Below are 15,617 nucleotides of genomic sequence, written 5' to 3' on the forward strand. Positions count from 1 at the left end.
ATGGACCGCGGCCGCCCAGCTGGCAGCCCCCTCCGCGCCAGCGCCGAGCCCGCGCCCCTGGCCGCCGCCATCCGCGACTCGAGTCCCGGGCGGACTGAGCCGGGACCGGCAGGCCCCGGGGGCGGCTCGCGTTCCGGGAGCGGGCGGCCGGCGGCGGCGAATGCGGCGCGGGAGCGCAGCCGGGTGCAGACCCTGCGGCACGCTTTCCTGGAGCTGCAGCGCACGCTGCCGTCCGTGCCGCCCGACACCAAGCTGTCCAAGCTGGACGTGCTGCTGCTGGCCACCACCTACATCGCGCACCTCACCCGCAGCCTGCAGGACGACGCCGAGGCGCCGGCGGACCCCGGGTTGGGCGCCCTGCGCGGCGATGGCTACCTGCACCCGGTCAAGGTAAGCGGGCGTGGCGCACCGCGGGGCTGGGGCCGAGACCAGGACACCTTGATCTGCCCTGCCAGTCACGGTCTTGGGTAGATGTTCTCATTCCTTTTCGGGTGAGGCGGGAAGCCGACCGGGAGAACGACCTCGGCCCGCGAGGGTACTGGTGGCAAGGTCCCCGCCGCGAGAGCCTGCTCCTTCGCGGTTCACAGGTGGCTGGTGAGGCGTTTAAAGCCGGGGTGGCTTGAGTAGAGTCTCGCAGGCCCCTTACAGGATGCCTCCGTAGGATTTGTGTGCCTTCCAAGGTGAGAAATGGGGGCTTGGTTGCACATCCTGATAATGTTTAATATCTGAGTTGTATGTATGACCCTCTGAGAGTTTTTAAGCATCTTTTATTTACATAATTACGCTTTCATTGATTTTTATGGGATATTTGAAAGATTTCGCTGGAGTAATGGCCCTAAGTGATTCTAGGAAAACACTGTTGAAATTTTTTGGTAAAACTAATAAGAACAAATGAGACCATTCTGCATCTCTATGGAGTAAAATTTAAGTCCGTTTAAATAAAGGTTAAATATCATAGACTTGACAGCTACCAAAAGTGTTAGAAAAAACTACAGTGTTTTTAAATACGTTCGTAATAGATTGGCATGTATGTTGAGTGAATTGATTACTAAATTCAAAGTCTGTAATGTACAAAATTAGACAAGAGAATCCATTTTGCGTAATTTCTTTAAATATTGGTAAAATGGTCACAGTTTTCACTTAACATGGTATATATGATTATGCTTCGTTACCTATTGCAGTATTCAGTTTTTGCATCATCCTCCTCTTCTAGATTTGATTGTTTTGAAACCTTACGCTGATTTTTCTGTTCCAAATGCATCATCTCATTACTTGCTAAACCTAAATTTTCAGTTTTGGCTCCACCACCCTGAAATATTTGGCTACATGCGCGTGCACACACACACACACAAATGCAAAGTTAAGAATTAAGACTTAGCTTTAAGTATATCAGTGTTCAATAAATTATTTAATATGGTAAAGCACACCCTCTGATATTAACTGAACTTACAATTCTGTGGTAAGGTTTAACAAAATTTACTCTGCAAATATAATCATAATGATAGACTTAAATGATTTCAATATTAAATATGAAGACATGAAATATTATTTATAATTACGATAGACCTTATTTCATTTGTAAGTTTTATAATCTCAGCAGAAAAGTCATTATTAAGGGGTTTTGTATTACCGTGTTCATTAGATTGCTATTCGAATATACCATTAATATTAAATTTCTTTTGACTTGACATTTGCCATATACTCTAAGGAAGTTTATTTTAACGTTAAGTAGATTGTAATACGAAGAGCATCTGTTAAATACTTTATGGGAGATATAATTCAGAATGAGAAGTCAAGATGCTTTTCAACTTATTTTCTTGGAATGCTTTTTTTGAATGAATAATGTTAGAAGCGGCATTTCCATGTAACAATAAGCATAGCAAGCGTCTTCTTGCACTTGATTCATGTACCAAATGTTTTTGTAATCATAACTTTTTATTTGTAAATATTGATTGTTTTTATTTTAAAAGACAACTCTAGAGATAATGATACAAAGCCAAAGATTTTTTTTAATGAAATTAATGTTGCTTGAACAAGTGACTAAAATCAAGCATGTTTTAAAATCAAACATTTATTGAATTCCTACTATGTGCAAAGCACTATTTTAGGGGAGTGAACACAATTAATAAGACTCAGTCCCTTTCCTATATGAACATATTATTGAGACAAAGACAAAGAAACAAATAACAGTGTTGGAAGGGAGAATGTTATATTTTCCATAAAAGAACTATAATTATGTGCTACGGAAGTTCAGAGGAAAGAGATGTTATGTACATAATTGAAACCGCCTGTTAACTGTTAACACATTATTTTACAGACACTACCAAAATGTTTAAACATTGTCTACCTTTGATTAATGTGAAAGAAATTAAAATATCCTAACTATTTATACTTTTATGGTCAACTAAAGGCTCATTATAAACTATTGTTTTGTAAAAGTGTTCTAAAATGACTTCATTTTTCTGCCTTACAACATAGTGTTAGGTCTTACCCTGATGATCAAAGCTTTTTAACAAATATTTCAAGGCCATTATTTTGAATCATCAGTCCTTATTATCAGTATTGTTAGTACATTACCACTGTTGGGGATTTACTTTAAGAGCATTTCATAGCAAGACTTCCTCTCTACTAAGAATCTTAAAAATTAGGTGACTGTGGTGTGTGCACCTGTAGTCCCAGCTACTGGGGAGGCTTATGCGAGAGGACTGCTTGAGCCCAAGAGATTGCGGCTACATTGCACCACTGCATGCCTGGGCAACTGAGCAAGACCCTGTCTCAAAAGAGAAAACAAACATCTCAAATGAAACTGGAAGTTTAAGAGACTGGGAACCTGGTGCATAGCCTGAAATGGCAGTTTTTAATCCCTGTGGGGTATGAGCAATTTATTTCCATCAGCATCAGCTGCCCAAAAGGCAGTGATTCTCTAAGAAACAGGAATGTATTTCAGATCTCTACATTGGCAGAAAAACACAGATGACTTTATTATCGTGCCCCTTATTTAATAATCATTGTCTATGATAGGTAAACAATAATTGAAAAAAATAGATAACAGGGTTTTGTTACTTTTGAGTCACTTAATTAAGTGCTTTTTTTGTTGTTGTTGTTTTTTGAGATGGAGTCTCTCTCTGTCACCCAAGCTGGAGTGCAGTGGTGCGATCTCAGCTCACTGCAACCTCCGCCTCCCAGGTTCAAGTGATTCCCCTGCCTCAGCCTCCCGAGTAGCTGGGACTATAGGTGTGCGCCACCACACCTGGCTAATTTTTGTATTTAATAGACACAGAGTTTCACCACATTGGCCAGGATGGTCTCGATCTCCTGACCTCATGATCCACCCACCTCAGCCTCCCAAGAGCTGAGATTTTTAAGGTCTTCAGTTTCAGGTTCAGTTCTAGTTAATTATGTTTGCTAAATTTTCTAAGCTTAATGAAACTACAGTAAATGGTTTTAAAGATACCCTATTAGGGAAAGTAGAGCTAAGTAAGGATTGTGTTAATCTGCACAATCCTGAAACAAACTGTTGAAAAGAAAATGTAAATCAGTCAACTGGCTTTTTTGGCATCGTGATGACATGCAACCTAACCAATATTCTATGTACATTTTAATTTCAGACTCTTAAAACTGTGTGTCTACATTAAATTAAGTTCAATAAAATCATTACAAGCCTTTTTGAAAATCAAGGACACAACATTCTTAAAAAAGAACATTTATTTTATTAATCTATGAAAAAGGAGGCAAAATTCCACATATACAGTTTTAGGTTTGCTTCGTTAATTGTATCCTAGCAAGGATGAAAGAAATAGACGCCTTCATTTGTCTCCACACTTGGCTGAATGATTTAGAGCAATTCTTTTTTTTTTTTTTTTTTTAGCAATTCTTAACACAGTGGGACCTGGATAGCATGTAAGAGGACCACCAGTAGAGCATTCAGTAGTATTTTAATTTTATTTGCTTTCAAGTGTATTTAGTTCATATAATTCTCAATTTACATTTGACATTTGAGCATGAGATTTTTATGCTTATGAAAATTGGGCAGGTAAAAGGTTTCAAAGCACTGGTATATAATGTAGCCACAAATTCTGCACTTAAAGTTGATATCTGTACTACACTATTCACTATGTGTATTAGTCTGCTCAGGCTGCCATAACAAAATACCACAGACTGGCTCTTTTAAACAACAGAAATTTACTTTCCCGCAGTCTGGAGACTGGAAAATCCAACATCAAGATGCAGGGTTTAGTTCCTCGCAAGGGCTATCTTGCTAGCTTGTAGATGGCCCACTTCTCTCTGTGTTCTCACTTGGCCTCTACACGTACACTGAGAGAGAGAGAGAGATTCCTTTTTTTTTTTTTTTTTTTGAGATGGAGTTTCACTCTTATTGCCTAAGCTGGAGTGCAGTGGCGTGATCTCGGCTCACTGCAACCTCCGCCTCCTGGGTTCAAGCGATTCTTCTGCCTCAGCCTCCCAAGTAGCTGGGATTACAGACACCCACCACCATACCCAGCTAATATTTGTATTTTTGGTAGAGACAGGGTTTCACCATGTTGGCCAGGCTGGTTTTGAATTCCTGACCTCAGGTGATCCACCTACCTGGGCCTCCCAAAGTACTGGGATTACGTGAGCCACTGCATCCAGCCTTTTTTTTTTTTTTTTTTTTTTTTTTGAGATGGAGTCTTGCTGTGTCGTCAGGCTGGAGTGTAGTGGTGCGATCTGGACTCACTGCAACCTCCGCCTCCTGAGTTGAAGCGATTCCCATGTTGCCCAGGATGGTCTTGATCTCTTGACCTTGTAATCTGCCCGCCTCAGTCTCCTAAAGTGCTGGGCTTACAGGCATGAGCACTGCGCCCGGCCCGATTTTCCTCTTCTTAAATGGGTAGTAGTCCCTCATGAGCTAATCTAACTCTTTTTACCTCCCAAAGGCCTGGTCTCTAAATCCCATCACCTTGGAGGTAAGAGCTTCAACATGTGCATTTTGGAGGGACACAAACATTCAGTCTGTAACACTACAGCACTGGGGTCTTCAGTATAATGAAGGACTTTAATCTGATATAACAATGCCAGATCTTGATATATCAGATAAACCTCACTCCAGTTTCTAAAACATTAGTTTGTCTGGGCATGGTGGCTTACACTGTAATCCCAGCACTTTGGAAGGCTGAGGAGGGCGGATCACTTGAGGTCAGGAGTTCGAGACCAGCCTGGCCAACATGGCAAAACCCCATCTCTACTAAAAATACAAAAATTAGCTGGGCGTGGTGGCACATGCCTGTAATCCCAGCTACTTGGGAGGCTTAGGCAGGAGAATCACTTGAACCCAGGAGGCGGAGGTTGCAGTGAGCCAAGATCTGCCACTGCACTTCGGCCTGGGTGACAGAGCAAGACTCCGTCTCAAAAAAAATAAAAATAAAAAACACATTAGTTTATCTTTGGCAAAGATCCCAGGAACAGGACCACTGACAATGATACACCTAGAATGTATAGGAATGAATATGTATTATTTTTAAAATTTGAGTCCAGGCATGGTGCCTCACACCTGTAATCCCAGCACTTTGGGAGGCTGAGGCAGGAGGATCACTTGAGCCCAGGAGTTCAAGACCACCCTTGAACTCAAAGCAACATAGTGAGATTCTGCCTTTGCAAAAAACAAACAAACAAACAAACAAAAGACCAAGTCTTTAATTAGCCTGGCGTCATAGCACGCACCTGTAGTCCTAACTCAGGAAGCTGAGGCAGGAAGATTGCATGAACCCAGCAGGTTTAAGCTGCAGTGAGCCATGATCACACCACTACCACTCCAGCCTGTGCAGCAGAATGAGACCCTGTCTCATAAAAAAATAATAATAATAAAATAAATTTAAAAAATAAAAATTAGGACTTTGGTTGGTTGCCACAGAACAAAACTTTCCAGATAGTATCACATGCCCACTTATTCTTTATGGCTATGTTTTACATTTGGAGTCCCAGTTTAGGTGAAAATAACTGTGCTCATAAATGCAATGAGAGTTTATATTATTCCATCTAAGATCTAACTCTGCTTACATTCTATTAATTCTGTAACAGAAGTAATAGTCCATTCTGACTTAATTGGTCTGGGGTGTGACTTTGCCATCAGTATTTATTTAAAGTTTTCTGGGTGAGTCTAATATTAGCAACTTGGGTTGCGAACCCAGAACTCTTAATGTTCTTTGGCATGTTAATAGTTGTACCTCTATTTGAGCACTGTGGATTATCTGCCAGGCATTTAAAAACATTTTATGGTGCTATGTAACTAGCAGTTGGCCTGTGTGTGTTCGCTGATGAAGATAGGTAACCTGCTTACATAAGGCAGCACTTGCTCCCTGGAGAGTGTGGGACCAGATTGCTGACCTTTAGGAGTTGTATTTTTTTTTTCAGTCCTTCTCTGTATTAAAAAAACAAAAGTAGTATTCTAAGGATCTTAGAACTTAACTGATTATATGACACCTGCCTCCCTCCCAAAAGAGTTTTATTCTGAAAGAACTACTCATATAATATGCTTTTTCATCATTGTGTCTGTCTGGCAATAAATTATATTGTTTGAGAGATTGCCCATCATAAAGATGAATTTAGAAAAATCACCATCAGTAATTCAAATGTCATGATTACCAAAAGGTTAGAGCTAGATGATGTCAATACATACAGACATTTAATCAGGATGTTCTCTTAGTATCATACCAAATAGTCTAATATTTATGACTTCTAGATATCGTTTTTTGGCTAGATAAGATGCATAGATGGGGCTGGGCTTGGTGGCTCACGCCTGTAATCCCAGCACTTTGGGAGGCTGAGGCGGGTGGATCACTTGAGGTCAGGAGTTCAAGACCGACCTGGCCAATGTGGTAAAACCCTGTCTCTACTAAAAATACAAAAATTAGCCAGGCGTGGTGGTATGCGCCTATAATCCTAGCTACTCAGGAGGCTGAGGCAGGAGAATCGCTTGAACCCAGGAGATGGAGGTTGCAGCGAACCGAGATCGTGCCACTGCACTCCAGCCTGGGTGACAGAGCGAGACTCCGTCTCAAAAAAAAAAAAAAAAAAATGCATAGATAGTTGACACTTTTCACTGTGGTCCTTTGACACGTATAGACACATAATACCACATAGAACTTTTTAAAATATACTGCTCACTTCGGCAGCACATATACTAAAATTGGAACGTTTAAAAATATTTTTAAAGCCAAGGATCTAGTTTTAGGCTTAATTTTGCTTTAGGTTTAGTTTAAAATTAAAACATTATGGGCAGATATATTTTTCTACACTTTAACTATATTTATTTTTCATGATTTCTTGCAGTTCTTGTCCATAAGCACACATATTACTTCTAAAATGTTAATCAAAGTCTGAGTATATTTTTGTTTTTTACTGTTAGCATTAATAAACATTTTTTCATGTTGTTTCTTATACTTCATACTTATAATTGTTATTAGCTACATAATATTGCATTTGCATTGGGCTATTTGCAATCTTTAACATTGTAGACCATGTTAATATATGTCATAGATACTAACTTTTGAATTCTTGCTGAAATAATCTTTTTCAGAAATGGCCCATGCGATCAAGATTGTACATCGGTGCTACTGGTCAATTTCTGAAGCATTCTGTTTCTGGAGAAAAAGCAAATCATGACAACACTCCAACAGACTCACAGCCTTAGGCTCTCCCCTGATGGAGGCTGGTAGAAGTGGTGGCTATTGTTTTTAAATACTGTGACATAATTCTATATTTATTATATGAGACATAACAAAATTTCTGAAAGTTTACATGTGAACCCATAGTTGGATGTTCGGGTTTATCTGTCTAAATGTGGAATGAAATAATCAGTGTTATATAAAACACACAGCTTATCTGTTCAGTGTGAGAGTCACTACTATATAGTGCAAGAGAAATTATTAGAAAAAAGAAGTCACATGAATGCAAACAATTGTGCATATAGCTAAAGAATGCAATATAGATATTGCTATAGTGTATCTATTACAAACAGAAAAGTTCATATCTATTGGTGCAGTCTTCCTAGTTTAAAAAGATAAAAATCTGTGTTTATAATATGCCAGTATTCCATTTTTGTGAAAACCATACTGTGCTTAAGTTGGTCTAAGACGCCATTTCAATTGAAGAAAACTGTTGCAGTAATATGATGATGCAATAAATTCAATAAGTAGTTATTTTTCCCTCTTAGAAAACTTGCTTGGAGTATTAGAAATGGTTTGCTCAGAGGACAGGGCTTGGTCACCTTCCTAGAGGGATATTCTGTATCTTACAGTGTTTGCAACTTGTGGAAGGCACTGGGAATCCCTGCAGTCCAGTGTGAACAGGAGACCAGGTGTCAGCGGACAGCAGAGTTCACAATGTAGGTGCATGTCACCACACCTGGCTAATTCTTTTATTTTTTTGTAGAGATGGAGTCTCACTGTGTCGCCTAGGCTACTCTTGAAATCCTGGCTCAAAAAATCCTCCCGCCTCACCTACCAAAGTGTTGGGATTATAGGCAAGAGCCACTGTGCCTGGCCCAGTTTTATTGTTTTAATGTGAATATACTCATAATGTGACAGAAGCATATCTTTTTGCAAGAAAGATATATAATAAAGGTTCTATACATATTAATATGTAGAAAAGTAGTTGCATATTTAAATATTTGTAAACATATTTACCTACTCATGGAAAGAAATAAAAAGTAAAATGAGATTTGGATTCAGCCATTCACTATTATAAGTTATTGACATAAGAAGTGCTAAAAAGAATCTTTATCCTAAGGAATGAAATCAGAACTTCTTTAAAGTTACCTCAAACTGAATTGTAAACACTAAATTTAACAGCAAGAATTTCAGAAAAATTATTTTCTTGCTAATAATTCTTAAGATTTATTAGTTTGGCTAGTTTTTAAAGCGTTTAACTGGGGAAAAAACTGTGTTGAATAATTAGACTTATTTTTTTTTTTTTTTTTTGAGACGGAGTCTCGCTCTTTCACCCAGGCTGGAGTGCAGTGGCGCGATCTCGGCTCACTGCAGGCTCCGCCCCCCGGGGTTCACGCCATTCTCCTGCCTCAGCCTCCCGCGTAGCTGGGACTACAGGCACCCGCCACCTCGCCCGGCTAATTTTTTGTATTTTTAGTAGAGACGGGGTTTCACCGTGTTAGCCAGGATGGTCTCGATCTCCTGACCTTGTGATCTGCCCGCCTCGGCCTCCCAAAGTGCTGGGATTACAGGCGTGAGCCACCGCGCCCAGCGAATAATTAGACTTCTAAGTCATCTTGTTAAACAGTTAGTAGAGCTTTGCCTTTGATGGTATTACTTTTTAATTCTTCTCATCCAGTTACAAGTTGTGTTAATGCCAAAGAAGTGTATTTGTTACAGATTTTTGTAACATTTTATTAAATTGCTAGCTATGGTGGTAGATTTTGGTATGTTGGAAAATTACAGAGGAGAAATTGCATATTTTCACTCAAAGATTCAAAGGAGCGTGCTGTTTTAATGCTTTAATGGTGAATGGTCACGATAAGAGGTATTATAAAAATAAAGTACTAATTTGAAAATTAGTCGTTAAATTTGCGTTTCTCTCTTTGGATATTTAACAAACACTGAAGCTACTTTTGAAAATCTTTTTAGATGATAGATACCTACTTGATGTTAGCTTCTTTTTTACCATGCTGTCTTTTTTTTTTTTTTTTTTTTTTGAGACAGAGTCTCCCTCTGTTTTTCAGGCTAGAGTACAGTGGCACAATCTCCACTCACTGCAACCTCCACCTCTTGGGTTCAGGCGATTCTCGTGTCTCAGCCTCCTGAGTAAGTGGGACTACAGGCATGTACCACCATGCCCACCTAAGTTTTGTATTTTTAGAAGGAGACAGGGTTTCACCATGTTGGCCGGGCTGGTCTTGAACTCCTGACTTCAAGTGATCCACCTGCCTCGGCCTCCCAAAGTGCTGGGATTACAAGCGCAAGCCATGGCGCCCAGCCTCTGTTGTTTTTCGAGATGGAATCTCACTGTGCTGCCCAGGCTGAAGTGCAGCGGCGAGATCCCGGCTTACTTCAACCTCCACCTCCCAGGTTCAAGCGATTCTCCTGCCTCAGCCTCCCGAGTAGCTGGGATTACAGAGGCGCGCCACCATGCCCAGCTAATTTTTGTATTTTGGGTAGAGATGGGGTTTTGCCATGTTGTCCAGGCTGTTCTCAAACTCCTGGCCTCAAGTGATCCACCCACCTCAGCCTCCCAAACAGCTGGGATTACAGGCACGAGCCACCACTGAGGAAATAATCTATTTTTTGTATTAACACACAAAACATCTCTTTACAGTGGCCAACATGATTCACTTAGAAATGAACACATGATTTGTATTTGTTATCATGACATTATAAGACAAGTGGCTTGTTGGCTCTATGTATAATTGTATTGTTCTTATTAGCTGGCGGGGAGAAGAAACCACAAATCAGACTGCTTCTGATCTCAATTTATATATTAGATATTTTGAGAGATGGCTTAATCTAAATGCTCTTTTCTTACTATGTGTGGGTTACTGCAAACTATATCAATTGTGTATTTTATTTGAAAAGCTATGAACTTTGACTCCTCTAGCACTAGCAGATTCTTTCTTAACCTGGTGACAAATTAATGAGTTTTTTGTTTGTTTTTTGTTTTGTTTTTTTTTTTGAGACAGAGTCTTGCTCTGTCGCCCAGGCTGGAGTGCGGTGGCACGATCTCAGCTCACTGCAAGCTCCGCCTCCCGGGTTCACGCCATTCTCCTGCCTCAGCCTCCCAAGTAGCTGGGACTACAGGTGCCCGCAACCACGCCCAGCTAATTTTTTTGTATTTTTAGTAGAGATGGGGTTTCACCATGTTAGCCAGGATGGTCTTGATCTCCTGACCTTGTGATCCACCCACCTCAGCCTCCCAAAGTGCTGGGATTACAGGCATCAGCCACCGCGTCCGGCCAAGTTTTTTAAAATCATTGCTGGTGGCCAGGCGAGGTGGCTCATGCCTGTAATCCCAGCACTTTAGGAAGCCAGGGTGGGAGGATAACTTGAAGTCAGAAGTTCGAGACCAGCTTGGGCAACATGGTGAAACCCTTTCCTTCTCTACTAAAAATACAAAAAAAAAAAGCAGGGCTTGGTGTGTGTGCCTGTAGTGCCAGCTACTCAGGAGGCTGAGGTGAGAAGATTGCCTGAGCCTGGGAGATTGAGGCTGCAGTGAACCATAATCATGCCACTGCACTCCAGCCTATTATGGCTGAAGGATGTGATTGATACCTGATTTCCCAGATGATGTAAGACACAGTGTAGTATTGCTGTTTTTCTCTGATAACATGCACTTTGGATTTTTTCATTTTGTTTCCGTTGTCATTTTAAAAGAACTCAAAAGCTAAGATTGTAAAATTTTAAAAGCACTAGGAAAATACTGTAAAGCTGTGTATCTCAAAGATAATATGTACTTTTGTTATGTAATGCTAGCTGGTGGTCTTATATGCAGCTGTTGTACTGAAAAATAAATGTTGCTTAAATCCTGTAGATTTGCTGCCTATAGACTCTGAGCACTGCACAGATGGCACTGCAGCACAGTTGGGAATGAGGGACATTAAGTATTCTTACCTAACTACATAAACCTGGGAAAGGTTTCTCTTTTTATGTTTATACAAGTCTTAATTTCAACTCATAAGACAAACCAGCTCAGTGAAATATACCTCAATCACTCAAATGCTTTCATTATAAATTATACCTTAGCATTTTAGCTGTCATAAGTTTTTAAATAATAAACTGAAGAATAATCCTAACTATTAAAGATTATGTCAGTAGTCATTTCTTGTGCATATGAATGTTACTAAAGAATCTCATGCATTCCTGCCCTCCCAGGGCCAAGAAGTATGTCCTAGGGATGAACTTTAATCACTCATCTTCATTTTTTTTAGCCATTAGAAACTGGGGGCCATTTCAAGCAATGTGATATCCAAAGAAAAATTTATTTTAACCATTTTTATTTTCAGATAGACTCTGAAATCACTAACTTAAAAATGTTAAATGTGTGCTATTACTAAGGTAGCTTAATTCCATTTTTTTGTTGTTGTTGTTGTTTGTTTGTTTTGTTTTTTGAGACCGAATTCCCTCTGTTGCCCAGGCAGGAATGCAGTGGCACCATCTTGGCTCATTGCAACCTCCACCTCCTGGGGTCAAGCGATTCTTTTGCTTCAGCCTCCTGAGTGGCTGGGACTACAGGCACCCGCCACCATACCCAGCTAATTTTTGTGTTTTTAGTAGAGATAGGGTTTCACCATGTTGGCCAGACTGGTCTCGAACTCCTGACCTCAAGTGATCTGCTCGCCTCAGCCTCCCAAAGTGCTGGGATTACAGGCGTGAACCACTGCACCTGGCCAAAGTAGCTTAATTGTTTATGTAGATGGATATATGATGTGGAACAAAAAATTTTTTAAGGCCAGGTGCAGTGGCTTATGCCTGTAATCCCAGCACTTTGGGAGGCTGAGACGGAAGGATCACTTGAGGCCAGGAGTTCAAGACCAGCCTGGGCAATGTAGTGAGAACCCATATCTACAAAAAAATTAAAAAATTAGCCGGGAATGGTGGCGTGTGCCTGTGGTCCCAGCTACTCAGGAGACTAAGGTAGGAGGATTGCTTGAGCCCACAAGGTGGAGGCTGCAGTGAGCCATCATTGTGCCACTGCACTCCAGCCTAGGAGACAGTAAGACCCTGTCTCAGGAAAAAAAAAAAAAATTAATTAAGCTGTATTTTTAAAAAGTAGGCCTATGCAAGATTGTCCCTACTCTGTGTGTAGAACATCTGTACCACCTTGCGGCCATAAGACCCTGTACCAGAGTCATCTTGAAATATGGGCTACAATCAAGTAAAAATAATGGTATGCAATGGCAGAGGCAGGCGAGTCAAGAGAGGAGGAAAGGTGCGAAGCTATTTTCAGATCCCCCATTTAGAAAGAAGAGGCCAGTTCCAGAAGTGTCCAGTCCTGCTATAGGTGTGTGGTTATAGGGACACATAGGAGAGACTGTCTCAAAGAGGAGACCTGACTTTAGAACCAGATCAGAACAACTAAAGCTGCCAGTGCTGAGCCACACTCGGTCTGAGAGGGCCAGAGAGCAGCCACACCTGGTGTGATGAAGACTGGGCCCAGGTGGTCTGTTTTCCTCTCCAGCCAGTCAGCGCCAGAGACTGGACACTGGACAATGTCTAGGGTGTTGGTGGTAGTGGAGATGGCTTAACAGAAGACAGAAAACTTGCCATAAGCAATGACTACTGGTCTCTCCTCTTCCCCTAACCTATGTGAGCCCACCCAGACTTGTGGCCACTCTAGGGATACACACTTTGCTTACATTAGCACATTCCTTTTCTTTGTTGACAAGAAATAGAGCTTCTTGCAGGAATGGACAGTATGGTTCAGTGGTGGGAGTTAAGAGCTTATTTTTCTTTCTTTTTTTTTTTTGAGACGTAGTCTCGCTCTGTTGCCCAGGCTGGAGTGCAGTGGCTTGATCTCGGCTCACTGCAAGCTCTGCCTCCCAGGTTCACGCCATTCTCCTGCCTCAGCCTCCCATTATTTTTCAAGATGGAGGTTTAATCAAACTTGAGGAAGGGGTAAAGGGGAGGTAAGAAGAGGTTGAAGAAGAAATAGATCCTACCAAAAGACCTAGCTTCTACTTCTTAATAGGCGATGAGTTGGGGACTTTTTATTTGTTTGTTTGTTTTAGAAACAGTTTTACTCTGTCACCCAGGCTGAAGTGCAGTGGCACAATCTGGACTCACTGCAACCTCTGCCTCCCAGGTTAAAGTGATTCTCCTGCCTCAGCCTCCTGAGTACTGGGATTACAGGCACGTGCCACCAAACCTGGCTAATTTTTGTATTATTAGTAGAGACGGGGTTTCACCATATTGGCCAGGCTGGTCTCGAACTCCTGACCTCAAGTGATCCACATACTTGGGCCTCCCAAAGTGCTGGTATTACAGGCGTGAGCCACCGCACCCAGCTGAGTTAGGGACTCTCACATTAGTAAATATCCTTAGGGCATGCAGCAGTTTAGAGAAGGGAGGAGATAATATATTTTTCATTACTAAACTGATCTGTGGCCTTCAGCCTCTCTAACTCATTGACTTAAGGGCCTCTTGGTTAAGGGCAGATTCCTCCTAGAATGAAGTCACTGTACGCCTTTGAAAATGCAAAAATAGACTGGGCGCAGTGGCTCATGCCTGTAATCCCAGTACTTTGGGAGGCCGAGGTGGTGGATCTCCTGAGGTCAGGAGTTCGAAACCAGCCTGGCCAACATGGTGAAACCCCATCTCCACTAAAAATACAAAAATTAGCTGGGCGTGGTGGCGGGTGCCTATAATTCCAGCTACTTGGGAGGCTGAGGCTGGAGAATCGCTTGAACCCAGGAGGCGGAGGTTGCAGTAAGTGGAGATTGCACCATTGCCCTCCAGCCTGGGTGATGAGAGCAAAACTCTGTCTCAAAAAAAAGAAATGAAAATGCAAAAATAACTTTGAGAGTCCCTAGCAAGCAAGATAATAGACTTAAATTTCAGACTTCATGAAGAGAGAAAATGGAATTCTAAGTTCCAAAAGCTGCCCTCTATGTATAAGCGCCAAGATTGGAGGTGTATAAATGGAGTTTTACTAAAGGTGCTAACAGGGAAGGGAGGCCAAGGCACTGAGAGGTAGTGGAGGTGTCAACCTCCACTGGTGTCCACCTTGAGAAGAATAGGGAAGTGTGGGGTAGTGACAAATTGGAGACAAGGGCTGACCTTGCCACAGTTCTCTAGACAAAGCCCAACAAAGCCCTAGATTCTGCCCAGAGCCACACCCTGGGCAGGCAAGATGAGCAATGGCTGAGGGAGGGTCCTGAGGGCAGCCCCACACCGCAGGCTGCCACAGGTCACAAGCTGCTGAGAGTACTCAGGCCAGGATGCCAGGACACGGGAGGCCGCAGCATACAGGACCCCTAAAAGGGGAGATTGTAAGCAGGACGCAGGATCTCAGCAGTGGGTGCCAGCATGACCCTGAAGGACCAGGTAGTGACAGACACACTATGTCAGAGTGCAGTCTAGACCCAGAGGACAGACAGCATGGGAGCCTGCAGTCCCTCCCTCTATGTCCTTTTGATTCACAACTGCTCCCTGAAGCCATCTAGGGATCGATGGAGAAGGACAGGCAGGAAGCCCATTGAGTGTAAACAGCATTGATAGCGCTTCATCTTTTACTTGGCTGAATATATAATGAACAGAGACTAACATCAAAAGGGATCTGTTTGGCAGGTGGTTTTCCTCTTCAGGAGTGAGGATTCTAGAACAAGATGAGGTTGGATACAGGACATAAAGCTACGTTATTTTCCTCACATTCCAGTCATGGTATGGACATTTTAACCCAATTATACAGTAGAGATGGACTATCTGCATCAACAGTTTACAACCTAATTGCTCAGTATTCCAACTTATTTGACCTTATAGTTTAGAACACACCAAAATGACTGTGGTGATACTGAGGACCTTCCTGGACCTTTGCAAATGGATTAGGAAAGAGTCTTGAGAAACTTGCCCAGTGTTGTCCAGCTAATCAGAGCCCAGATTCAGGCCCAGACAGTATGACTCCAAGAGCCTGGTTCC

The 15,617-nt window shown here is 41.8% G+C and overlaps 1 protein-coding gene and 1 long non-coding RNA gene across 2 annotated transcripts in view; one reads left to right on the forward strand and one right to left on the reverse strand.

Annotated features, from left to right (window-relative positions):
- TCF24 (transcription factor 24) lies at positions 1-7,851 on the forward strand. Its single transcript, XM_055286202.1, has 2 exons — positions 1-390; positions 7,556-7,851. Exons 1-2 carry the CDS (start codon positions 1-3, stop codon positions 7,667-7,669), a joined length of 504 nt encoding a protein of 167 aa, XP_055142177.1. The 3' UTR covers positions 7,670-7,851.
- LOC134737210 (uncharacterized) overlaps positions 6,289-15,617 on the reverse strand; it is a 22,891-nt gene continuing 13,562 nt past the window's right edge. The window contains exons 3-4 of the long non-coding RNA XR_010121873.1: positions 7,524-7,619; positions 6,289-6,397 (exon numbers count right to left, since the gene is read on the reverse strand). This is a non-coding gene — a long non-coding RNA (uncharacterized lncRNA). The remainder of the gene's footprint in view (positions 6,398-7,523; positions 7,620-15,617) is intronic.

The sequence above is a fragment of the Symphalangus syndactylus genome, chromosome 7, assembly GCF_028878055.3.
Source record: "Symphalangus syndactylus isolate Jambi chromosome 7, NHGRI_mSymSyn1-v2.1_pri, whole genome shotgun sequence".
Taxonomy (NCBI): Eukaryota; Metazoa; Chordata; class Mammalia; order Primates; family Hylobatidae; genus Symphalangus; species Symphalangus syndactylus.